Below are 27,606 nucleotides of genomic sequence, written 5' to 3' on the forward strand. Positions count from 1 at the left end.
AATTTCGTAGTCGACGAACAAACATTTTCGGTTTCGAGTATTTGACCATTGAGGAGTTCTGATTGGTATTCTGCAATGCGTCTACAACCATTCATTGTCTTTAAAATAAACCCCGAGTGCGAGCGTGACATCGCTATACAAGTACCTACATATTATAGTAATTAGGTACTAGTAGCAGAGGCGTGCGGATCCACAACAGGAGCATTCCATGAAATTTTTACCGTGAAGTTGTCCCGTACAAATGCGAATTTTCTGAAGATTATAGGTATAAGAGTAAATCTTCAGAAAATTCGCATTCGCAGTTCTAAGTTAAGTTAGTAGTCTATGACTAATGGTCAAAAATATGCACCGTAAAATAATCGCCTGCTTTAAATGGACAGAGGAAATAAAATGCGTTTGTACGAGACAGCCCGTGGAATATACTCTAACTGTGTTATACCGATACCGCGTAAAGCCGTCAATCAGTAACGTGACGTCATTTGTTTCACAGGAACCAAGAAGATGGAGTACAAGACCCGGCAGTGGCACGAGAAGTGCTTCTGCTGCGTGGTTTGCAAGAACCCCATCGGCACCAAGAGCTTCATCCCGCGCGAGCAGGAGATCTACTGCGCCGGCTGCTACGAGGACAAGTTCGCCACCCGCTGCGTCAAGTGCAACAAGGTGAGGCTATACGCCATCCCAAAGGCGCGTATACGTAAGGGAAGGAATGGAAAGATTCGCGAGATCCTGGCAGGCTTCCGTAGCTCAATTGGGAGAGGTAACGCACGGATTGCGGAGGTTGCGGGTTCAAGTCCTGCCGATATATTAAAAATTCCAGAGGGTAAATAGTTGGAACGAATTGTTCCTTGACGATGGGTCTGGGGAGCTGTTCATATTTGTGAGTCGTTCAGTCCTAGAATAGATTGTTTATATACCTTACTGCACTTAATTACTTGCTACTGTAATTCCACCAGCAGACCCTTAATCGCTGCCTATTGCTGTTGTGGTGACAGCAAAGTATGTTTCACTCTTAACATTTGCCTCTAACGCTATCCAACTTCCAAAGAGTTGGGTAAAAGGCGCAACAACTATCAAGAAGGTCTATGCCCCCACAATTCGCAATAAAGTTTTCTTGCTTCGTCGAAAATCATGCCCTTCAATTTCATAATATCCGAATATTAAATGTCCAATGTCCATGTTCCAGATCATCACGCAAGGCGGCGTGACGTACAAGAACGAGCCGTGGCACCGCGAGTGCTTCACGTGCACCAACTGCAACACGTCGCTGGCGGGCCAGCGGTTCACGTCGCGCGACGAGAAGCCCTACTGCGCCGAGTGCTTCGGCGAGCTGTTCGCCAAGCGCTGCACGTCGTGCGCCAAGCCCATCACCGGTCAGTATAGACACGTGACGCACGGGTACTAGCCGTGGCACCGCGAGTGCTTCAAGTGCAAAGAAAAGACTACACTACTCTAGCACCTACTACACTACTGAAACTAAAATTGCGTCGTTTAGATAAGGAATTTGTTACCCAATTACAGAGGATTCGTTTTACTGGTGTGCAAATTGCGGAAAGTTTCCAAAAAGTTAGAAAATTTGTCCGAAATTTCAGGAAAATATCACAGGAAACAAAACAAACTTTCATTTCAATTCTTATAAAAATATGAGAAGTTCCGATTTTTTCCCAAGTGGAAGTTTTGCAATATCTTAAACTTTCCGAAGGCACATCAGTAGTTCTATTTGTAGCAATTATCCTTTTCTTTATTTCCTTCACATTACATTCCACGAGTAGCCGTAGAGTTGTTACTAGATGGCAGTGATTCGGTTTTACTACTCGACAATAGATGGCGCTAGTGTAATGGTAGCTTTCAAAGTTTATAAAACTACATCATTTTGAAACTTCTCTACGAGATACTTTTTGTCACAAGGTATCTAATTTCACAGCCAAAACTAAAACAAACTTTAATTTGCAGGCATCGGCGGCACCCGCTTCATCTCGTTCGAGGACCGCCACTGGCACAACGACTGCTTCATCTGCGCGCAGTGCAAGACCTCGCTGGTCGGCAAGGGTTTCATCACCGACGCCGCCGACATCATCTGCCCCGAGTGCGCCAAGCAGAAGCTCATGTAAACACACACACACACACACCCAACGCCAAGTCGACTAACGAACGCCAACGTAGCAAACAAAATTACGCGCTTTCATTGAACAAAACGGCGTTCGATTTTGTTATATTCAAACTTCAAAATTGGAATGTGCTTTGAAAATAAACGCGCTTTCATTGTGTCATTATTAACGACACGCAATTTCATTCGCAAATGCTTTTTTATAATAACAGCACGATTTTAGTTTAGCCAAACTGATTCGTGTTTTAATTTGTGGTGCAGTGAAAAAACCGTACTGCCGGTAGTTGCTAGCGCGAAGGACTGGGTCGAGTCGGAGGGACGCGACCCGCCGAGAGACCTGTTCGACCTTGTCAACGTAACCAACTTCCGAAAGGGCAAATAAAATTAGTCTGACCGAAGCGTTGCTAACCGATATTTTTATACAAAAATTCGAGAAAATTAAAAAAAAATAAAGTGGATGCACAAATGTATGAGTATTTAATTTCGCTTTTCTACTGGTTTTGTTTAAGGTGTTTATATATTTTGGCTGTAAGCTTCAGTTGTCACTAATCCAGTGATCCATCCACGCCTATTTATTTAGGATCGTTATACATATGTATTTATACGCTAATTGCCATATAATTTTGCTTTAGCTGTTGTATTAGTCCCTTAGATTTTATTGTCAATTTACCTAGTGCGATTCACGCGATGCCTTAATAACATATCTAAGTCAATTTCGAGGGTATATATGATTTGTGTTGTACATGTATTTCGACGATATAATTTACAACATAAGTCCGGGACGACCGGACGTCATCTATCTAAGTAGGTGGAGTGCAAACATATCTTTGCCGGGAACAGAGATGCTGCGCTCAAACCAGTTCACAGCGAATTATAGTTTAGTCACTAGCAAAGATAGATTTGCGGTTAATCTGTATAGATCGCCAAGTTGCTATGACGATAGTTGACAGCTATTGTAGAAGCTATAAAAACATCTTTTAAAGTATTATTAAGCCTCCAATAGCTTTCAAACCGTCATAATTTGGAGTGATAAGTGCTTGTTATTGTTTAAAACTCGTAACATAGAGTAAGAATTGACATTTTAATGATATGTGTTATACTTGTAAGTATTTATTTACCTATACGGGAGTAGGTACGCATTATTGCGAGGGCGGCCGCTTGAGTGAGGTGGTCGTACTGGCGAGCGCTTCCTAACACTTAAATGACGTTTCGTCATAGTTTTTACTAATAAAAAAATAATAAAATATTTTTGTTCTCGAATTAGAATTACTCGTGTTACAATAATATAATTGAATGTTATTGCTATTTTTACAAGGTAATATTATAAAGTAGGGTAACATCTGTGTTGAATGAGACCACGATCAGGGATCACTTATGGGTACTTGTTAAAGGATAAATTATTAGAATGTTGAAAATATAAATTTATATTAATGTGTACACTTTTAAACTGTTTAGCTGTGTGATCTGATCTAATTTAAATCTTTGTATCTATCTACTCATAGATTGTATAAACTACGAAACTGAATAAACCATTAAAAGTATTATTGTTTGTTTCCTTCGCCCCAGGTTTGAAGTAAATATTTCATTAACTTTCACCTGTCGCCAACAGATATAATCGGAGCAAATGTGGTGCTTACTAAAATCTGAAGCCGACTATACTGCCAAGGAATGAATTGCATGATTTGGTTACATTTGAACCTATAGTAATGGACAATGGTATTATACTACTTTAATAGTAGGACAAATAGGGCTGCTATTTTTGATGCCTACGACCCCTACAACTATTGCTTACGAGCCTATATCCCTTAGTTATTGGTTAGCCAAAAATAGGTACTATAACTTAGTAGTGCTACAATCACAGGAGTAAATAATTAAATCATGAAGTCATTTTATAAATAAACAAATATATTCTCATTTTATCCTAATGACTACAATTTAGTATAATACAATTTATAAACGTCCTGACCAGTTAAAAATATCTGGAATTAAACTGAACCAAGGCAAGGCACAAGCCATTAGCATATTTCATTGGTAGCACATTAATTATGGTCATGTCATGATACTGTAAATACAATTGGTTGTGCACAGCCTAAATATAATAAATAATAGTTCAGTTGTTTTTTAGCTTATATTTCTAATAAATAATGTTATGAGATTGAATATCATGGTATTTTTGGACAAATACTCTTTTAAACTTACATTTTTAAGTAGTTTATCACAAACTGGGTGGTATTCCATCTGTCCAATTTCTTTGTTCAATGTGTCACACACACATCACACATTTTACTTAATGACAGAGTGAGACGCTATACCATTGGACAGGTGGAATACCATCTATATCCACGCAATTCTCACGAACCACAATGAAAATATTAGTGTTGTTATTTTTAACAAACTTGCAATTAAGAAATTTATCAAAATATTGAAGCTGCAGTTGTACAAAAAAAAACAAATTTAAAAAGCGTATTAGCACATTCATTGCCACCCAGTCAAAGCGTCCGGCTTGGGAATGAAATAATCATAAATACCCGATAGTCGGATTTTCGGCACTGAATGTGTTAACCATCAACTTTTCTTCACCATGAGGGGAAAAAGATCACATGTTCCTTAAATTAGGATTGTTAGACAGTGAACCTTTGTTTTGTCTCTTAAGTTACCAGACAAAATAGTTAAAGCAAACAATTGGCCCTAGAAACTTTCAGTCGGTCCCAAAGTACTTCTGTCCAAAGTGGTTAGGCGCTACCGGGTGGAGCTCGGAGGTGAGTATCTTCATCCGGGGCACGTAGTCTACCACGGCCTGGACGGCGGCGGGCGTGCAGAACAAGTTGGACAGTATGATGCGATCCTCCTTCACACCGTGTTGTGTCAGGACGTTCACTGCCTGTAATTATACAGAAAAAAATAACATAGAGTGCTCACTCCACACACCAGCACAGAATAGATAATAGTACTAGGTACAGAAGACTCACTCTCTCTCTAACAAAACGACAGCGCCACGCGCGGCTTATGGCAAACCCCAAAATTGAGGTCGACCGGATGTACTTTTAGCTACCTGTAGCAAAGCGACGAAATGGCGGAGTGAGACACGCGTGACATCAGTTTTAGGACCAAAAAGACTATTATTTTCATAGTCGACATCTAGCATCGAGTTGCGAAATTATCAGTACTGCTACTTGACAATAGATATTGCACCAACTGAAAAGTCTAATGCTCAACAATTTTCAGCTAATATTATAACCAGATTAAACGGAACTCAATCATCAACTCCTTTTGCTTTAATATTAGTTGTAAATTTTTGTCCAATAAAATTTTCGGGAGTCGCGTCGTACGAGACATCTAGTATCAAGTAGCGGTACTGATAATTCCACTACACAATGCTTTTCAACTAAGAAAATAATTGTCTTTTTGGTACCAAAACTCTGATGTATGGAGTGAGCACTCTATTCTTACTATATTTCTCTACAGTACTACCCTATTCTTAATATATTTCTCTATACTAAGACCCATGTTTTTAGGATGGGAGGTTGTTTATTATCGTGTGCACAAATTTGACAATGGATTTACGAAATACTTGCGAGCTCATCAAGGATGATTTATAGTGCTGCAGTTAATTAATCGTTCCCCCCCCCCCTTCTAACTTTTGAACAGTAGTAAATAAATAGTTTCCACGAAAAATATTTTCACTTGATTAGTTGGACCATCTTTTTAACTTTAAATTAGGTTTCTCTGTAAGATTCAGAATGTTGTATGTGTCATTCTTAGCAAAATAAGCCTTTATAGCTTACACCGAGTTTGCCATTTGTATTATGTATATAATAAACAATTGCTTTTTTTCTCTGCTAAGAAAGTTGTTATATTCTTACTCAAGAGCAATCAAACCTGTCTTAATGACTGAATTTTACACAACATTTGAACAAACCTGTTTAACAGTATTTCCCGTAGACATGATTGGGTACATGAGCAGCACCTGTCTCCGAGCAATGTCCTCGGGGAACTTGGCATACACTACATGTGCCTCGTGCGTGTCTGTGTCACTCTCCACCAGGATCTTGCCAATGCGGATGGAGCGGCAGCAATCTCTGAGACCCTAAAAGAATACACATTAATATTTAAAAAAAAATTGTATCCCTTTTTTACACTAGTACATTGGCTGGGATCCTATCTTGTCGCATTACGCATAAATCTCTTTTCGCATATTTTTCTCCAGCTGAAACAGAAAGTATTTTACATAGGTTGTGTAGAATAGGGTAGGTTAGGTTAGGTTTGTGTTATAATTTTTCAGAAATGTTAATATTTCCAGCACAATAACAATTATGCGGAATGTTTTTTTTTGCGTAACATTACATTAGGACAATCAATTATTATACGACCCAATATGGACCCACATTGGCTACATAGTATAAGGCAGTCTACTTTACTCTTTCATGTTAGGTACCTCAATAAAGCGCAATAAAGGCTTATTCTTATAAGCGCCACTTACACCATCCCACTAAGCCAGGGTTAAACCATTTAACCGTTAACCCAGTGTCAAATTATACTGGGAACCAGTTAACCCCAGGTTAGTGGGATGGTGCAAGTGGGGCTAAGGCTTATATAGGAGCTCACTCATAATGCCACTCAAATCACTTACACTAACATCTCAAGCCTCTTAAGATTTATTTTATGTATTGCATCAATTATATGCATATTGATTCATAAATCCTTATATAATAGAATTATGAAAAAAAATATGAATAGGAAAAGGGTTCGGTACTTTGGATGTTGCCTAATTAAGAGTAATCTCAAAAATCTAATAAGTTACTAATATTTGTAGTAAGAACTTGAAGAATCTGGATAAATTTGACTTACTTGTTCCATAGCCTCTCCGGACCGCACAATAGACACACCACAGTTCCCGGCTCCATACTTCAACCCTTTGTACAACGCTCCCGTGGGCGTCACCACCTCGCAGTCCGTGAACGGCAGCTTGTTCAGACTCTCCTCGATTACTAGCCTTATCAAACGGTCCGCATAAAACTTGAAATCACTTCGCGATGTATTTCTGTAAATTGAACATCAGATGTTTGCTAAGTATGTAGGTGGAAAGCATATATTCCCATGCATGTAGGTGTTGATTAGTTCTAAACGAATACAATTTAACTGTGCAACTGATTAAAATACGAAGACTCGTCACGCCATACGAGGGTAACCTCACTTACTTATCTCGTAAAATACTCTGCAGCTCTTTGATATTATCGTTCGAAGGCAATAGCATGAGACTGTCTCCGAACTGTTCTTTAACGTCGTTGGCGTCCCATGGCCGGATATCATCGCTTATTAAATCCATTTAAGGTTTACAATAACACGAGCACTTTGCAATAACACAAGAGATAAAAATCGAAAACAATTGTCAAATGTCAATGTCACATTTTGATGACATATTCCCGCTCAGCTGTATTTTTTGTTTGAGGCACTTTTAAAACCACTTTATGTTATTAACGGGATTTACATTTCAGCTCAATTATAATGAGGAAGAATGAAATAAAAACTAAATGTATTAAAATTAGAATTATTTAATTATTAGAGATTTGTAAGTATATTGAGTTATCAAGACAACAAAAAATTGCAGTAGCACCAAAGTTTTTATTATGTGCCCAGAACATCGTTAAAATTATGCTCGCTCCACACCGGCGAAAGCGAACTATGACCTGGGCTGTAGGCACGAAAATCGAAGTTTGTAAATTTAGAAAAACTATCTGTCACTCTAATTAAGAGAAAGATGCCCGAAATTTGCGAACTTCGGTGTTCACGGTAGGCTGTCTGATAGGGTGATAGGTACTCAGACATACAATACATAAAGAGGTTTTCACCTTAGGGTTAGGGGTGAGATGACCTCACGTGATGTAGTCTGTGCGAAAAGAGAAGAGTCGTGGAGCAGCAGTGTTTGCAGTAGCAGTGTTTAACGTTATTATTGTTTGTCCTCGTGTAGTCTCACTAACTCGTGTAGTGTCGTAAGTTACTACACTACACGAGTGTTACTACTAGTAACACTGCTCGGTTGCAACTTTAAAAAAGGCTACCTTACATTTGTCGCATAGTCAAATAAAACATGGTCTTCTCTTCCCAGAGTGTCACAAGCCTACGTCACAATAACATGGCCGCTTTATATAGCGCTATCGCATATTATCATATAGCGCTATCGCATGACGTAGGCTTGTGTCAGTCAGGTGACCTAGAAAAGGCGGGAAGAGAGTACCAGGCGGAGTATATTATTATACCATGATTTGTCGTAACTGTCGTAGGATGGTCGTAGGTAGCTTTTGTCGGACACTTATAAGAAATTTCTATTATCGAAGTAAAAGGCAAAAGGTAGAATTAAAAGTCAAACAATATTAATGCACTAACGCTTTATTCGCCCAGAAAATACAAATGAATGATTGTAAGAATAATTCCATATTCTTTATATTAAGATGGACATCTGACAATAATATTTTCTCCAGAATTGTAACCACAAAACATTCACAAAAATATATTTTAAAAATATTTTATCGAGTACTATGGAACTGTAACCGCTAGTCCATTCTAGGCAGAACAACAACAGCATTTGTAAATGCGAGAAAAATACGCATATATATTTAAATAAAATAAGTAAATGCTAACCCCCTAACTCATAAACGCGCTAAAAACCTCAATTAGCTAATAATCGTTTGCCTTTATCTGTCATTTTGACTTTTGTATTTGTAAGAAAGGGATAAAACATTTAACTAAATCAGGTCCGTAAAGTTTTATGAATAAGGGGGTAAATGTTTATGACAATGTCTTTATTGAATGTTGATTATTCATTAGGTAAGTATACAATATGAAATATTCGGGTTCAATTCGAAACCCTTCGATCAATTACTTGTTTTTATAGTGTTAAAAACCTTTTCGTATTTTGAATACCTAGTTACAGGCGTAAAACGCTGTCATGTGATGGTAGCAATAGATGTAGGTACATAGACAAAAAAAAACGTAATATACTTATTTAAATTTGATCTTCCATGTGGTGTTAGCCACGTCCAGGCCAATACATATGGCTGGATTATACTTAGGGCCACCCCACATCTGGCGTCTTTCGAGCGTCGGCGTCTACAATTCTATGGCCGCTGCTCGACGCAACGTCGACGTAACTGCGCAGCGACATCATTTTCCATAGCGCTGACCAGACGCCGACGCTCGAGGGACGCTAGATGTGGGGTGGCCCTTAGGTACAGATTGTTCAATATTTAATACAATTAATAAGAATATTCTATCCAGCCCAATTAGACTGTATATGATTTTGTACTAATTAATACGTCGAAATTACGTCCAAACGTCAAGGCTTGTTGAAATTTGCATCTCACCGAAAAACAGAAAGTGCATAGGGCCAAAATATAATCTAGGTACCTAAATACTATTGATTCAAACATTTTGTAAGCTAGAACATTCTAGCATTTTATTCTGATCACAGCATAAAGTTGTAAAAGACATGATTCGTTTATCAAGGCAGTTAAAAAGATAAAAACTGTCATAAAACAAATAATAAGCATCACAAAATCCACTACCTATCTTTAATGAAAATAAACCAAGAACAAGGTTCGTAAATCCATATTATGATTTGTAATATCAAAATACATAACATAACAAATAAAAAATACTTACCTATGAAACATTATATTAGTCTAAATAATGTCTAAACCCACCTATCCATAAATAAAACAATGGACTGGACAATGAAAAATAACAGCCTATCTGCAAAATATAAATTATTTTATAATCTTTTATGAACTTAGCTTGTAATTGTGACTTCTATAGTGGAACTAGACGAAATTGACCTGGCCTAACACTACTATGGTTGTCCATTGGCCAACCAAATTTTAAGTCATTTTAGGGAATACATTTTCTAATCTAAATTTATTGTGTAACTGGATCCGGTCAATGAGAAGGCGAAGAACTTCTTACATCTAAGGGTGGTATTCCACCTGTCCAATTTCTTTGTCCAATGTCAGTGCGTCTCAATACCTCATTAAAGCAAAATGTGAGACGCAATACATATTGGACAAAGAAATTGGATAGGTGGAATACCACCCTGAATATTACATGTTCAGTTTATCTCATGTTTTTGTTTCCAAAAAAATGAGATACCAATTTCAGAGGCCCGATATTCTAGTCTTCCTTCTCTTTGACAACGTCCCAAGTTCATTTTAAACTCCTCTAAAACTGTAAGATGTCAGGGGAAATATCAACAACGATTATCTAAATTCAAAATGCTATTTTTCGTTACTATGTACTTGACGCGAACATTATATTTATATCACTGACACAGGGTCTATGGTATGATCCTTACATTTGGTCTAACGGCCCGGGGGCGAGCGTGTACTATTTGTACTAAATTGCCTAAAACTTATCCCAAGTCTGTATTAGTTTTTCTACGCCCTTAAAGAAGTGATAAAACTGCTCTCAGTATAAAGATTTCGAGCCTTAGCATGTTAACTGTAATATTTTGCACTAATCAGGTATCTAGTGAAGCACTAGTTCAAAGGGCATGTTATCTGACCAAATGTAAGTACGTAGTTGTCAGAATTTCCAACACTAATAGTAAAATGACTAACTATTTTGGACTTTTAGTAACGCTTAAAGAACTAATTTGTGTGCGCCCAAGTTAGCATCACGTCTTGCTAACCTAACATTAGTTTATAAAATCGACACGCACACGGGCCAAAATATCACCCTTCGGAACGCTATGTTTACCATGCTAAGCATATTTCCATATTCGTAAAATGCCATATCCTTCTAAGGCCCAAGGTCCTACCTAAAATACTTAGGTATTCAGTTCGATGAAATTTAAATCATACTCAATTGGAGGTTTTTTCATTTGTATGGCTGGGCCTTAAATGGATATAACCGTCTCGAGATAGGACTAAAACATCTCACCGAACACAAAAAGAATTACAGTGATTTATCGCGGCCCTTAACTTAGGCATTGGCTTGGAATTATATTAGCATATTTAATTTACAAACAAATATGTATTTCTAACAACATTTTTGTGACGTTAGAATCCGGATAATAATCCGTTTTTATTTTAGGTATAATCGTCTTGGTGATTAAGAGCAACTATCAAATGTCATGCGTCAAAATGTTCCAATTACGTCGTCAACTCAACAGACATAACGATGCATTCCTACAAAATCTATTCGACGGTATGAGCTAAAAAGATGCATCGTTCCGTGTTACACTTAAATTTTAATTTTTTCCATCAGAAGCGGTACAGAGTACCTAGTTTCACCCGGCTGCGCTATATACCAGCGCCAGTACCTTTTCATGGCACAAATTCAATGACGTTTAAAGACTACCTCAATACTAAGGCGAAGCCAAAAGACATTTGAAGTTTATTTTATTTGGAATTATTTGTGGCTAGCATACGATTACGTCGATGGTTCAGTTCTCAGAGTTTAATCATGCAATTATAAATAATAATAATTTCGTAAGCAACTATATTTTCTAAACCGATGGTGATGGATCTTTAGACACAATTCACACCTCTTAGGCCCACTTGCACCATCCCGCTAACCCCGGGGTTAAGTAGTTAAACCGTTAACCCAGTGTCAAATTGTACTGGCAACCATAGTAACTCCAGGTTTAACCGGTTAACCCCGGGTTAATGAATAGTGCAAGTGGCCCTTATAGAACTGGACCATCTAATTCATAGGCCCCCACTAAAGCACTGTCAATTTCACCAAACATTAATATTGCTTATTCCCCTAACAGGAATTGTAATCTTACACTTTGTGCACTTGTTTGACAAGCGTTTCAAAGTTATCTAATCTAGACAACAACGGTCACACAGCGAAACCATAACCTTACTAAATGTAGAGGTATATAACCCATTTACAAATAAATTACCTTTAAATCACTCAGTTTTCTTTAAGTAATAAATACGATAAACAACAACAAAAAAACTACTGCTTTTATATGGGTCGGAAAGCAGCAGACCGTACAATGTGGGGTAAAAGTCGCTATAAAGTTTAACAGAGCGGGCGTGCACTCTAATGCGGCAGATATTCATTAAATGCCACTATAACGTTTTAATACGTCATTTTTACAGTCAGTCGCCCTAATATACGGTATCTAATTCACGTATAAAAGCGTCGAAAAAAGTTACTAGAAGGTAAAGAAAAGAACCCATTTAAAAGCATCAGTTCACTCTGGGAGGGCGTCACTACTCACAGAAGCGTACACTAAAGCCAATAGACGAAGATGACACCGTCGGTAATCCTATCTGATCGACTATCAACAGAACAGCCCACAATGGATTATAAAAAACTGTCTGTGCCACGCGAAACCTGATACACTTACATTTTTAACTTTACATCAATATGTTCGCGATCAACCTGTTTGATAGCCGACCGGTGTTTTTATATAGTGAGTTTTTGCGTCATCTTGATAATTATTTCCGCTGGTAGAAGTTAGGATTACCGACGAAGTAATTTCGGGCCGGCTGTACAATCTAGCGGAATGTATCGCGCGCCCGGCGCCGGCGCGGGCGGCGGACGGCCGGCCGCAACGCAACAACCAACATTCAAATACGATCTACATTTTTGATACTTTTCATCTAAAATATTTTGCACGAATAGCTTATAGCTCCACCGCCACTGCTCTTATGACTAATGTCGGTGTCGCGATGATCATTTCCCATCATTATTACGAGAAATGTTTGAATTTATACTTAATTATAGTAATTGCGTGCGAAGCACATCAATAATTTTCCAATTAATCTAGATGAAACTAAACCGAACACCAAAATGAGCAAATAATTAGAAGCATTATTCAACCTAATCACCTATTAAATTATTCAGAACATGCGTTTGACGTTTTGTTAGCGTCACTTGAAAGTTGTTTGTTCCGAAAATAATGGAATTCCGAAAGAATGTTCACGCTCTGAACGAATGTTGCGGTCGTGCCGGCGCGTCCGATCCGTTCGGTACCCTTACAGCCATACGGGAACTGTACAATAACCTAGCACATATCACAACTCGCTACGACTAGTGGGCGACGCCGACGACTCCGTTCCGTTGCCGAGGATACTCGTTGTAACTCTTCTTGGCGCTGGGAGCTTCACTCTGGACTGGTTCCGATTTGGCTTTCTTACCCGGTTTGGGGGAGAGGTAGGCTTTGTAGAAGAAGCGGGCAAAGAGGATGAAGTAGGAGAAATACATGGCCATGGAGAGTTTGATGTTGAAGTTGCTGATACCGCAGGCGCCGGTGGCGCTGGTGATGTAGTTGTAGGCCCACACGTTGATGGCGAAGCCGACGATCATCTGCGTCAGCTGCAGGGCCGTGATGGTCATGGCGAGGGCCTTGGGCGGGTACTTGCCCATGCTCACCAGCGCGTAGTACGAGTACATCACGCTGAAAACATAAGGAAAATCGAGTGTTACTCACATAGGTACCATCGCCCACACTGAGGTATTAACCATACCTACATCGGTGGACCTTATGCCTTTTTTAATAAGGTCCACTAATGTACAGTTAGGAGTGTTGCTGTTTGTACATTTCAATTGTCGACATATACCTACTAGTAAATCAATGTTACACTGAGTGTTTTTTTTATAATCGGACCGTTTATGCTGTCAGGGCATTACAAATAGTTTTGCAACATTGTTTAACGCGATTTTTTATTGACGGTAATAAAAACAGAAACGTCAATATTCATTCATAAATTAGGTATTATAAGACAATATTGATATCTTGATTCACACAATATCCCAATGGAGGTTAAAGTGATTTTAGGGCTCTCAAGTTTGGAATGATAACAAAAATCGTCAATTTGGCTTAAATACTTTTTGAAATACATAAATAATGTATCTAGTAGGTACTGTGCTAACAACTCCCATTCGCTAAACTGAAGCTGAACCTAGCGTGCCTAATTGCATTTCTCTTAGGTATATTTAATTCCCTTTCTCAGAAATGATTTCTTTTAATAACGATAATTATAGGTAGTTGTTTCCTGTAATAGAGAATAATAACATCTAAACGAACTGACCTTGAATAGAGGCCCGTGCAAATAACTATGGTATATATTATTAAAATTTTATCTTGTCCCATAAATTTTGAATTTGTGTTCTATAACTAAATAATGTATTTGACCGATTTAATTGATACCAGATTCTTGACATCATATAAAAATTCTTCTCAAACTTAAACACGTAGGTAGGTATCTTATATAATACCGCACCAATATTTTGTACCTACACTTTATGTAACTAGATAGATTTGTTTACAAACAGGGTCGAATATTTGGTGATATTGCACTGCACTCCCGTGTGTATAGCACGTTGTTGACGGATGAAATTTATCGAAATATTTTGAGATATTCCGAAGCACCATCGCGTGTTTATCGACTAGTTGACCGGTTGGGTTAATTATGCGATAGCTATTATTAAACTTCAATAATATTAAAATTATTCCATTGTTCATATCATTTTTTAAAAAAAATATCCCGATGAACAATGGTCGTCAACAATAATAACACAGTCGTTATATATTTATAATGACTGCATGTGTTATGTAGAGGATTTAACGCGTGTAAAGAACTAGAAAGATGAAATAAACCATTAACATGAAATAAATATGCAGACATTGATTTTCATGGTACAAACTATCCTATGTAAGGAGATATAAGACAGTTTTCAGCGAAGGCCCGGACTCTAAATTGGTTCAACGGCATGAAGCAGTGTGAATAGACGACAAACAGACAGATAGTCAGAGTTGCGCATTTATAATACTAGAAGGGATGTGTCGACATGCGGCAATAGTATCATTTTATTGCAAACAGGCAGGCAGATAAAACAAATTAAAAGTAAGTATGTTACTAACCTGTGCACACAATAGTTAATAACGACGAACCAGCGCGCCGAGGACGTGTATTCAGTGAAGGAGAACCAGGAGTATAGCAGCACGGTGATGTGGTGGTACCAGTGCAGGAAAATGAGCGGCTTCTTGCGCAGGACTATGAACACCGTGTCGCCCAGCTCGGGCACTTTAGACAGCACGAACATCCACGTCCAGAACCCGGACACTTTGTCTGCTTCGATGAAACTGAAAACAAAAGAAAAACTTGAATTAGTCGTCACTTTTAAGTAACGCAAACTACAGCTGTAGGATGAACTCCGATGACGAGGTTTTGCAGCAGAGCAGGGGCCGATTTTTAAATTTAGAGCGCTGGATTTCGTCAGCCAAAAATCTGCGGAAAACGGCAAATTTATATTTTTGAAATACGAGCAATAGAAAGGAATCAAGTGAAATTGACCACTCGTTTTCAATTAGGTATATTAATTGGATTTAATGCCTAGTAGTGGAGATGCATATAAGGGAGCCACACGAAATCGAGCACTCGAAATTAAAAAATCGGCTCCCAGACCTCTGGGACCCGATTCATACCAATGAATGCTTATAAAAAAATCGAAAATGCGCCATCTATACGAAAATAATACATTTTATTTACCAGTGATGTTAACTATGATTAAAGGACTTAAAGGTGTCTTAGCATTGACAAACAAATATTTGCCACCCTGTTATCACTCTCCGTGCTTGAACTGAATAATTTACGAGACCCTCTTTCATGTAAAATTAACATTAACCCAAAAGTCAAACAAAGTCATAGAATGTCAAATGGGACAGGCTAATATCCGAAATGACCACTCGAAGGTGCTCGAGGTTATACAATGATCCATTTGCGGTTAATGTTTTACGTTCTATTTATGGTGAAAAGATAATTCGCGTGTATTTGTTGCATAAATAAATAAATGTCATAATATGTGGAGAAAAACGCTAACCGGGTCGTAAATATGGTCACTGGTGTCACTTTTAACTAGGTTCAATTGGTCGGGTCGGCACTGGAATGTTCAATGCACCATAGTTGATCAGGATTGTACACCCAAAGCATGGACATAGATTTATGTCACCAATTAAAATAAAATGTTATAATTAGGTGAGACAATATCAGATTTTTTCGAGATTTTTACCTCCTTTTCAAAAGCCAACAGACTTGTTGACCAATTTAGTTACTTCCTTATCATAAAGATAAAATGTAATGGTGCTGCAAATAACACATCATGGAGATAAGAGGTCAGCATGCAACCGGCATCGGTATCAACCGTGAATGTTGCATATTTATCATTAATATATTTATGTAGTTATACTAGTTATGGAGCCGCGTGTTCCATTCCATAATTTGCAATCATACGACGTGCGTCACCGTGTCCTCATACAATTTATCGTATGATATTTGCTTATATTACGTGAGAGCATTACATACATAGTTTATCATGTTTATGCTTTTACTTATGTAGCACATTTTATAATTAGAAACTTTTTGTACCTACTCTACTAATGCATGTATGCTACAAATGTAACTAATTCATCATTGTGTTATTTGATTACCACTAGACCATATCTACTCGTAATATTTAATTTTAGTACCTATAGTATATACGGACTATACGGCCAAAATTTAGTCTTCATGCAAATTTCGTTACAACCGCAGAATGTCGCTCTTTGAGGCAGTTCTTTTGATGTTTTTTAAACAAGCACAAGAGAATTTTAACAATCTTTAATAAAGAAAAACTGAGCGGTTAAAACTCTTATATGGTTCTACGAAGTAAATCGTAATCGTACATGCTTTGTCGAACCATGCATACCTATTGAAAAAAAAAGGAAAAAGTTAAAGTAAATCATACCAAAAGAGAAAGCAATATGTAAAGGAGAATATCCCTATCAACACTATGGGAATAATAATATTAATAACCAGTACGCAAACTCGTATTTTATAAAGGTTACCTTGTAAAGTTTCCAACCACAACTAACACAAGCCAATCTTAGAAGTTGTAAAGCTTCTAAGAATAGCAGCGATCGACGACGGAATGAGGGCACGAAAATGCATAACAGCTCGCGCGATGACGACTCGGAACTTTCATAATCGGTTCCGACTGTCCGTGAAACTATTTATCTGTGAAATTGCATCATAATTTCACGGTGCAGTACGTTTGATTCAATTAACGCGAACGGCATTTACTGTTTTTATTTGAAACAACAGGTTAAAAATGAAACGATACTTGAACAAATTTCGTACCTATGGATTTGGAGCACTTGTCCGCTTGTTACGATGCCGCATGTTCTACTTTTAAGTACGTACTAAATCAAAACTACATCATCAACGACCTCAAGTCTCACTAAAATACGTATACTTAATTGATTTCGCAAACTCAGTGTAACCTCTGACTAATCAGCTGATAAAGTGGCGACCAAAATGAAGCGTGTCTTGACTAACTTAAATAAGGAAACGTGTGATCAATCCGTACTAGATTACAAACAAAAATATATAAATATATTTAGAAGAGTCGTCAGATTTGCAAAACAGACAGCAGTTCAATCAAAAATAAGTAATGCCAAAGGATCGGCAAAAGTAATATGGAATGTTGTTAACAAATATCGTAACAAATCTCACAAACCTCAACTTGGTGAAATTATCCTGAAGGTAGAGAATGATGTTTTTGTAAATCCTCAAGAGGTGGCTAACTTATTTTCAAAAGGTTTTGATCACAGTAATAACCCAAACACCGGTGATTTGCGTTCAGCTGTACATATCCTTGATCAATCTAATAATGACAATAATAATAATGGAAATTCAATGACATATCCTTTAATTCAGTAACTTCAATTGAAATAATGAAAATAGTTCAAAGTATGGATAAAAAAAAATCTAGTGGTTTCGATGAAATGCCGATTTCGGTGATCAAAGATTGTATAGACTTACTGGCGGAACCATTGGCTTTTCTTTTTAACAAATGCTTCGAATCTGCAGTGTTTCCTGAACAGTTAAGTGGCTAGGATTCTTCCCATTTATAAAAAAGGATCACAAACTGACCTTAAAAATTATCGGCCGATATCGCTACTTCCAGTCCTCTCAAAAATTTTTGAGAAACTGATCAAATCACGCCTTTTAGACCATTTTATTGTGTATGATATCATCAACCCTCGGCAATTTGGATTCCAAAAAAACATAGGTACCACTGACGCTATTGACTGTCTTGTAAATGATATTGTGAAAGAGCTTAACAAAGGAAGAAAAGTGGCGAGTCTTTTTATTGACCTAAGTTCCGCTTTTGACTTAGTAGATCATGCGATTCTTATGAAAAAGCTTGATTTCTGTGGAATCAGAGGCAATGCATACCGGCTCCTGTTAAATTATCTTGAAAATAGAAAACAATTTGTAGAAATACGGAACGTTCAAAACTATCACGAAAAATCTATTACGTCTAAGGTTGTTGATGTTAAACGAGGTGTCCCACAGGGTTCCATTCTCGGTCCATTACTATTTCTCGTATTTACTAACGACCTCATAAATTATATTAATATTAAAGTTAAAAATTGTAAGTTGACGGTTTATGCAGATGATACAACTGCAACTGTTTGTGCTGATAGTATTGATGAGCTAAATAGAATTATGAATGATGCAATCTTAACCTTTAGTGACTGGTTTTTAAAAAATAATTTACGTGTAAACACTAATAAGACTAAATTAATATTATTTAAATATAACTCGAAGAAGACAGACAAACTTGACGTGTCAATAAATGGAGCTGTCATAGATGTAGTAGACCAGATAAAATGTCTCGGTGTGCGCATAGACTCCCACCTAAATTGGAAACATGAGCTGGAGGTTGTCGAGAGCTCTATTGCATCATCATGCTATGCCTTACGGTGTCTCAGGGAGGTCATGGGAATTGATCAGCTCAAGTCAGTCTATTACGCTTTAATAGAATCTAAGCTAAGATATAGCATTAAACTCTGGGGAAACAGCTACCAGTATAATATTAACAGGGCTCTTATAATACAAAAGAGAGCAGTTCGTACTATGTTTCGCATACCTCCTTGGGTTTCGTGTAGACATTTTTTCAAAGAATTAGGAATTCTCACGGTGCCTAGTTTGTATGTCTTGCTACTGCTCACAAAGCTTCTTAAGAACGAGTCTTGTGAAGAGCAATATGAACGCTTACTTACGCGCACCAAAAATATGAAAGTTATTTTCTGTCCTAGACTCGAGGTTGCTGCGCATTCCGTTGCTCATCAAGCCATAACCCTTTATAATAGATTGCCTACTGAACTAAAAATCATTACGGATCACTCGCTGTTTCATAGGGATTTGAAAATATTTTTATTGAGAAGTTGCTTTTACACAGTGGATGAAATTTATGATAATGTTTAACATTTATGATACCTACATTATTATCTTTACATTTTATTAAGTGTCTAATAATTTTAGTTTTAAGCCATGTATTTCAAACACAATACTTGTATTGTTTTTTTTGAATAAATATATGACTATGACTATGATACGCACGTTTTCGTGCTTCTATATAAATATATGTTTAATAAAAATGGAAACTATAGGACTAGATTAAGAGAAGAAACTGTAACAATATTTTTTGTATGACCGTTTGTTTCATATTTAAATAAATAAATAAAATAAAATAACATTATAGAGTCATATGTAAATTTGTCATTATTCTTAATGTAGGTATGTATGATAAAAAGATTTAAAACATAATTTGCATGCTTATATGATACCAATTACCATAACAGCTCATGCAGGTTACTGACTCTTCGACGACTAACCACGTGTATGCTAATGTGAATACGTTACAAAATAGTCACGTTAATTAGTGCTTTAAGGAGCCCACTGATTAACAGTCCGCCGGACGGTATCGGCCTGTCAATTGTTCGGAACTGTCAAAATTTTGTTCTAACTGACAGGCCGATACCGTCCGGCGGACTGTTAATCAGTGGGCCCCTTTAAAGTTACAACTTTGACAATCATCAGATCATAGAACCCCATATTTTTAACCAAGTTTTCCAAGAGTAGCAATTTCAAACAAAAATAATATTTCTCAAAGTACGGACGGTACATTATCATAAAATAATTATCTTTAGATCATTGAATTATAGACAATCATAATTACGCTGCCAGAACGTTTAACTCTGCCATAATATAATTAACGGCTATGTAAATTACCTATTATACCTATTAACTCATCACTTGTAACTTCTTATTAGCATGTGCGTGTATGCAAGCCATTCTGATGTGTTACTAATGAAGGTCTTAAACTAAGGTCTTAAATAAGTAAGTATCAATAACCTTGCCTTGCTTTCGTTTTCCGTACGGTTTAAGGGTATTCCTTGTATAAGTAAGTAAGGTATAGTAGAGATTTTCGACTGTTTTACCTGGTTGCGGGACAGCGAAGCCGGGGTTTGAAATAATTGAAATATCTGCGAGCAAAAGATTCAGGCTAAGCCTAGGTATTTTATTAAAAATATATAATCTATTTATTTAAAGATTGGAAGTAAGTAAATTACCTAATCGTATTACGTTATACATGTATTTCATGGCATCATATATTGCTACATTTACATCGGGCGGTATATTTTGTTTCTAACCAAACTTAAATTTACATTGTTATATTATATTAAACTTATTTAAGTATTCTTCCCGATCTATTTTCTCATTCATTACATTTTTTTTTTCGGGGTAAGTGTAGTAAAGACAGTGAACAATCATTCCCCATGTTAAATACAGTTTTCTCCAATATGCTCGGAAATATTCACCTTACTGTAGCGAAAATAGTACGGGAAGTTCTTCGTTAATGTCAAACTCTAATTAAAAAACATCAAACTATCGCTGTCCTGTTCTAGCGGACGGGAAGTAAAAAAACACTACAGTAATAACTTATTAGTGTAGTGTTTTTTACTTTTTAATAATAAAAAACGCAAACAGCCAATTATTATTGCCGCGAGCCGCTTCTACACGACCCGATCAGCTAACATTTCACGTGTATGATCGTGCGAATACTGCTTAATAAAATCAAAGATTATATTTATATTTTTTTTAAATCTCATCCGTGTACATAAAGCTTATATAGTTTGTCAAAGGACTTTCTCATTTTAAACATAGTAAAACTATCTTTGTCTTACACTAGTACTAGCACCCAAAAGAAAAGGATGGGTATAGTTTTCCTGGTTCTTACTGACTGAAAAGTTGGTTTGACCAACTATATTGCACAATTATAATTAATGAACGAATATTGAATGGTACTGAATGGCAGAATAAGTGTGTGCCTTTAAGTTTTAAAAATTAATTAAAGAGGGAAATTGATTTGACGTTTTGGATGTGAAGGTTTGATTTCAGTGATGCTTGATGCTTAAATAATATTATTTTAGCTTATTTCCTCGCATGTTTGGAGAAAAGCACTATATATGCCTCGGCAGGAATCGCAATTCGTGGATTCGTCTTCTTTGTCGGACTCCGCTTCGCGTCGTCCGACAAAATCGAAACTCATCCACGAATTGCCCTTTCCCGGCCTCTGCAATAATGTACTATTATTTTAAGTGTATACTTTAAAAGTGTATTCAGCAGTCATATAATTATATGGCATTGTTAGGTATAGGTGAACCAGGATCTATTGAGGGTGCGCCATGTTACGGAATTTTGTTGGTACTAATTTCTAGCAATGGCAACAATTTTAATAATAGACAACATCTACCCTCTATGATAGTTGTCAATATTGACAATGTAAACATTGCTTTGTCTAGTTTCGTGTGAATTATTATTAGACTGCAATAATCATGCCGAAAGTTTTAGATTTTACAGAGAAAAAAGTTGTAAATAGTGTATATAGTTATTAATTGGAAAAAAAACGTGCGGGAGAGGAATTTGTTCCATTAGAAAACGTAACGAAATTAGCATCTGAATTGACGGGTAAGTTTCAAACTTATGGACAAATGTCACTATAGTCAGGTCGTCACGATTTGGTTGATGTCTTGTAATAACTTGATTTGTGTATTAGGTGTATCGCATGCATCGGTATCACGGATTGCTTTTGTTCCAAACGCACTGTTGTCATATAATGACAAAGAAAAAAAAAGTGACTACCACGAGTTCTTGAATAAAGATAATTTTAAAAAGTGGGTCACAGAAAAACTTATTCCCAATCTCGACAAAATTTCTGTGTTGTCATGGACAACGCAAGATATCTTTCTTTTCAGGTCAATAAAGCACCTAACACTCAATGGAAGAAGGGAACAATTGTCAAATGGCTCGATGACAATAATATTAGTGATCCGCGAAAAGCAACTATAGCCACTTTGCTAGTTATCGTGAGGAAAAATAAGCCCGATTCGCACTTATTAAAGTTGTCGGAATAAAACAAAAATCATCTGCCAATTTCCATTGTCCCCACTATACAAATTGTTGCTATATAAAATTCAAAACGAGCGCCCTCTTGACAATACTCCCAAAGTTCTGGTTTACCTATAATTGGTAAGATTTGCGATTATTTCATAGCCGGGCAGTACCCGCGCCCACGCAATACCTTGCCGACGCGGCGGATGCGGCTTTATGCTTGTAAACACTGACTCAAATACCCCTTCCGGACTTTTATGACATGATAGCCAAGAATAACTAATTTTTATTGTAAGATGATGCAGGTCCATTGGACTCATTAATAGTTCATACTTCGCATTAAGTAAATATTAATTAATTACTGTTACTGCATTTTCTTTCTTGTAATAAAATTTCGTCTTTTTGTCTTACCCCATGCATGGTGACATAAGTTAGTAAAAGGTGTACAAACCGGGACTTACAAAAATTTATAACAGTCGGTCTCACTTAGAGATGGGCGCCGGCGGGTAAATACCGGGAAAATACCCAAAACTACCCAATCTACCCGATATTTACCCGTATCTACCCAAATTGTTGGATATTTAAAATTTGTTCGTATAATTGAAGAAATTCATTATATAACTAAAATATATCAATATTATTATCGTATAAATATGAAAATAAGTTAAAATAAAGTATACAAATCACAATCTCACAACTTTTTTGTACACAATTAATTTTTTTTTTCGACGAGAGCATTTTGTTCACTGATTTGTGGTGTAGGAATGTTAATTTAATTAAGCTATTTTATGCCGTAGTATTTACATTTCTTTGTTAATTTGTGTATAACTATTTTATCTACATATATATATATTTCGTTAATTTTTATTTAATTTTATACCTATATACATACTATTATTTTAAATTGTTGTCATATTTTGGTTTTGATATTTCTACATTTTATTTTATTTATTGTTTAATACAGTAATTTTTTCGTTAGGTATATGGCCAAATTTGATTTACTGAAACCAGTTTGGATGAAATTTTGTGTGTATCTAGATTGTTTGATCTCAACCAGATCCCGAAAATGAGGATTCGAGAGCCACATTAATCCGCCACTTTACCGAAAACTTGCCAGAAATCAGCACTGACGAAATCGTGATGGCCCTCAGACAGCTTAAAAATGGAAAGGCCCCAGGCGAGGACGGCGTTACAACTGAGCTTCCGAAAGCGGGAGGCAAACCTGCACTGAAGGAGCTCCAGAACATCTTTAATGCCGTTCTCTTCGATGGGAGAACTCCAGAGGTGTGGAGTAGGAGTGTTGTCGTGCTGTTCTTCAAAAAGGGAAATAAGGCCCTATTGAAGAACTACCGACCCATTTCGCTCCTAAGCCACACCTACAAGCTGTTTTCGAGGGTCATCACGAACCGCCTAGCACGAAGACTCGGCGAATTTCAGCTACCGGAGCAGGCCGGATTTCGAGGAGGATAGGAGGCACCATAGACCACATCTTCACAGTGCGGCAGATTATACAGAAGACTGAAGAGTATAATCGGCCCCTGTGCTTAGCATTTGTGGACTATGAGAAAGCCTTTGACTCCATTGAAGTCTGGGCTGTTCTGGATTCCCTGCAGCGATGCCAAGTCGACTGGCGATATACCCAAGTATTGAGATGTCTGTACAACGCAGCTACCATGACCGTCCAAGTCCAAAACCAGCAGATTAAGCCTATCCCCATGCATTGTGGTGAGAGACAAGGGGATGTGATTTCCCCCAAATTGTTCACAAACGCATTGGAGGATATGTTTAAAACGCTCGACTGGAAGGAACATGGTATTAACATTAATGGCGAATACATCTAGCTCACACTTGCGATTTGCGGACGACATCGTCATCATGGCTGAGACGTTGCAGGATTTAGAGCATATGCTGACCTGTCTAGCTGATTCTTCTCAACGCATAGGTCTCCGGATGAATTTGTACATAACGAAAGTTATGTTCAACGAACGTGTTGCTCCGGGACCTATTGCAGTACAAGGGGCTGTTCTCGAGGTTGTTCAGGAATACATCTGCCTCGGGCAAATACTGCAGTTAGGAAGGAACAACTTCGAGAAAGAGTCGAATAGAAGGATACAGCTAGGCTGGGCAGCATATGGGAAGCTGCGTCGAGTCTTCACGTAGTCAATCCCACAGAGTCTGAAGACAAAAGTCTTCAATCAGTGCGTCCTACCCGTGATGATATACGGAGCCCATGATGACCCAGCTGTCAAATCGAAGTTACAGAGCCTCGATCATCGCCGAAGAGTCGCATGTCTATCGGTGTTCTATCGGATACATTCTGGAGAGTGCGCACAAGAGCTGCATGACCTGATCCCACCATCCCCTTTCCATCATCGGACATCCAGGCGCGGGGAGCGAATGCACCCGTTCGTGGTTAGTATTCCATTTGTCCGCACAAAACGATTTGCCTCGTCTTTTTTGGTAAGGACGGCTAAGGAATGGAATGCGCTCCCGGCATCTGTATTCCCTGAAAAATATGACCTCGGTCTCTTTAAAGCTAGAGTGAATAGGCTATTACTGAACCGGTGAGCTACATCTTAGGCTCTGTCTTCACTTTCCATCAGGTGTGACTAGAGCCAATCGCCGATCAGTTTATTATTTAAAAAAAAAAAAAAAAAAAAAAGCCGAAACGTGGACACTCACGGTAGGACCGGTCCATACATTCAAAGTTGCTCAGCGAGCTATGGAAAGGGCTGCTCGGAGTCTCTCTGAGGGATCGTATTCGAAATGAAGTCATCCGTCAGAGAACTAATGTCGTCGACATAGCCTACCGGATTAGCAAGCTGAAGTGGCAGTGGGCCGGTCATATTAGCCGTAGAACCGATAACCTTTGGGGTAGACGAGTTCTCGAGTGGAGACCGCGCAGCGGCAAACGTAGATTAGGACGCCCTCAAACTAGATGGAGCGATGATCTTCGCAAGGCGGCTGGCAAGAGCTGAATCAAAGTTGCCACAAATCGTGCTCAATGGCGTGCAATAGGAGAGGCCTATGTCCAGCAGTGGACGAGAGTAGGATGATGAGATTGTTTGAAAACACAATATGATCCAGTAGGTGGCACTGCTATCGGTATAAACCATCTAGGTACCGGTTTAAATATACTTACACAAAATTTCATCCAAATCGGTTGCAGTAAATAAAATTAGGTGATATACCGACAGCAACGCCACCTACTGGGTCCAGTAGTTTTTTCAAACAATCCAGATACTCGTTGAAATATACATATATAATAGTCATATACACAAAATTTCACCCAAATCGGTTTCAGTAAATCGAATTTGGCTATATACCGATAGCAGCGCCACCTACCGGGTTTAATTGTGTTTCCCAACCCTTCAGGAACCCATTGAAATATACACACAAAATTTCATCCTAATCGATCCAGCCGTTTAGGAGGAGTAGAGTGACAAACACACGTATTGTAGAACGTAATGTATTAAGATATTAAACATTTGTCAATTTTCTTAGCCAATAAAAATATTATACATTTTATAGAACTACATGAGTATCAAAAAAACTGTTATTTACATTATCTCAATTCAATTTATTACTCCGTTTCCAACTTTTATTTATACCCACTCATTTGGGTAGAAAAGGTAAATACCGGGTAGATTGGGTAAATACTAGGGTGGGTCACTCGTGTATGGAGAAAAAAAAAGTATTAATTATTTTTCGGGCACAGTTACAAAAAGTTGCGTAATAATGCCAATAAACAGTGTTTCAAATTATTCTGTAATCGGAAATCATTTACTGCCTCCGGATCGATTTCAAAGTTTTCATATAAATATTGTTATATTTTGTATGGTCTTCGGAGTATATTTATGTATCGTCTCTTTATTCAAACTTTAGCTAAAAAGTTATACCATTTTTAGCTCAAAATAGCATGGTAAAGGTTCAGAGCCAATAAATAAATAAAAAAGTACTCAAATTTAAACACTTTTTTTTCATATTGTCCATACATTTAACAAAAACTTTGACTAAAATCCGGAGGCAGTAAAATTAAAGCTAACAAATAAATAAAAATACGTGCAATAATTAATTACCAAATGGCACCTTTTTTTAACTGTGCCCCCTATGAAATAAAAAAAAAGTAAAAATGACCCACCCTAGTAAATACCCGATAAATACCCGATATCTACCCTGGGTATTTACCCGCCGCCCATCTCTAGTCTCACTGTAAAATTTCCTGAAAGGTTGCTTCCACGTTTTTATATTTAAAATGTTGTGGAAGGGGAAGTTTTGAAATCTAACAACGAGGTTTACATGAATAGTTCACTAACGAGGTTGCCCTTTATATTTTATACGGACACCTACGTAACACTTGTGACGTAAAAATATACATAATACAGTACCGGTCAAAAGTTTAAGTTCACTCTGCGAAATAAGGTTATCATATTTAATTATGTTCAAATATAGAATATGTTTTGAATTTCAAACGTTTAATTGTTTCCACGACTACCAAATAACAATAAAAATACCTCTTGGAGGAATCGTTTTATGTTATTCGGAAAATTTGATCCATTTAATATTTTTGTTCCGTATTTCCTATGAGATTTCGTGAAGTTAGAAATCATTTAAAATGGGTCGCAAAGCCGATTTTAGTGTCGAAACTCGTGCTGTTATTGTAACTCTGTCAAATGAGGGCTACACGACGCGGAAAATCGCTGAAAAAATGAAGGTTTCTCAAACCGCTGTCGTGAGTACTTTGAAACGAAAACAAAAAACCGGTCTTAATTGCAGTCGATCTCGATCAGGTAGGCCAAAAGTCACGTCTAAAAGCGAAGACCAATTTATTTGCGTGAAGAGCAAACGCCAACGTACTCTAACTGCTCCAGAAATTTGCGAAGAACTCAACGCCACCCGAGAACAGCGAGTATCGGTTTCGACAGTGCAACGGCGTCTGCGAAACTATGGTCTAAAAGGTCGTATTGCTGCGAAAAAACCCTTGTTACGTAGTCAGAATAAAGTTAAGAGGTTGAAATGGGCCCAGAAACACAAAAACTGGACGTCTGAACAGTGGTCTAAAGTTTTATTTTCTGACGAATCGAAGTTTGAAATTTTTGGAGGGAGACGTCGTCAATATGTTCGACGACAAGTAGGCGAACGAATGATAAAGCAATGCGTGATGCCAACAGTGAAGCACGGTGGAGGATCAGTTATGGTCTGGGGATGCTTTGCGGGTGACAAAGTTGGTGATCTCGTGAGAGTCAATGGCATAATGGATAAGAAAAT

At 37.5% G+C, this 27,606-nt stretch overlaps 3 protein-coding genes and 1 long non-coding RNA gene across 10 annotated transcripts in view; 2 read left to right on the forward strand and 2 right to left on the reverse strand.

Moving 5' to 3' along the window:
• Window positions 1–3,645, forward strand: part of LOC134665834 (four and a half LIM domains protein 2-like) — a 192,941-nt gene extending 189,296 nt beyond the window's left edge. For all 5 annotated transcript variants that reach the window (XM_063522849.1, XM_063522848.1, XM_063522852.1 and 2 more), the window contains 3 exons: window positions 491–660; window positions 1,184–1,370; window positions 1,951–3,645. In XM_063522849.1, the coding sequence (XP_063378919.1) occupies window positions 491–660; window positions 1,184–1,370; window positions 1,951–2,108 (515 nt within the window). In that variant the 3' untranslated portion in view covers window positions 2,109–3,645. The remainder of the gene's footprint in view (window positions 1–490; window positions 661–1,183; window positions 1,371–1,950) is intronic.
• LOC134665869 (uncharacterized) overlaps window positions 1–27,606 on the forward strand; it is a 451,632-nt gene that overhangs the window by 385,975 nt on the left and 38,051 nt on the right. The window lies entirely within an intron of this gene.
• LOC134666309 (uracil phosphoribosyltransferase homolog) lies at window positions 3,992–7,498 on the reverse strand. The gene is made up of 4 exons (XM_063523457.1): window positions 7,303–7,498; window positions 6,953–7,145; window positions 6,024–6,191; window positions 3,992–4,985 (listed from the first exon to the last, which is right to left on the reverse strand). Exons 1-4 carry the CDS (start codon window positions 7,428–7,430, stop codon window positions 4,803–4,805), a joined length of 672 nt encoding a protein of 223 aa, XP_063379527.1. The 5' UTR covers window positions 7,431–7,498; the 3' UTR covers window positions 3,992–4,802.
• Window positions 8,476–27,606, reverse strand: part of LOC134665852 (very long chain fatty acid elongase 6) — a 62,401-nt gene continuing 43,270 nt past the window's right edge. The window contains exons 3-6 of one of the 2 annotated variants that reach the window (XM_063522885.1): window positions 14,979–15,200; window positions 11,793–13,511; window positions 9,291–11,654; window positions 8,476–9,169 (exon numbers count right to left, since the gene is read on the reverse strand). In XM_063522885.1, coding sequence (XP_063378955.1) covers window positions 13,145–13,511; window positions 14,979–15,200 — 589 coding nt within the window. In that variant the 3' untranslated portion in view covers window positions 8,476–9,169; window positions 9,291–11,654; window positions 11,793–13,144. Of the gene's footprint in view, window positions 9,170–9,290; window positions 13,512–14,978; window positions 15,201–27,606 lie in introns of both variants that reach the window. The other variant, XM_063522884.1, reaches the window with a different exon arrangement.

Source organism: Cydia fagiglandana, chromosome 7 (genome assembly GCF_963556715.1).
Source record: "Cydia fagiglandana chromosome 7, ilCydFagi1.1, whole genome shotgun sequence".
Classification (NCBI taxonomy): Eukaryota; Metazoa; Arthropoda; class Insecta; order Lepidoptera; family Tortricidae; genus Cydia; species Cydia fagiglandana.

Coding starts and splice junctions, on each gene's coding strand:
- LOC134666309 (XM_063523457.1), bottom strand. CDS start 7,430: ATGGATTTAATAAGCGATGATATCCGGCCATGGGACGCCAACGACGTT. Junction 7,146..7,302: donor CAGAGTATTTTACGAGATAA/GTAAGTGAGGTT, acceptor TTCAATTTACAG/AAATACATCGCGAAGTGATT. Junction 4,986..6,023: donor CGGGAAATACTGTTAAACAG/GTTTGTTCAAAT, acceptor GTATAATTACAG/GCAGTGAACGTCCTGACACA.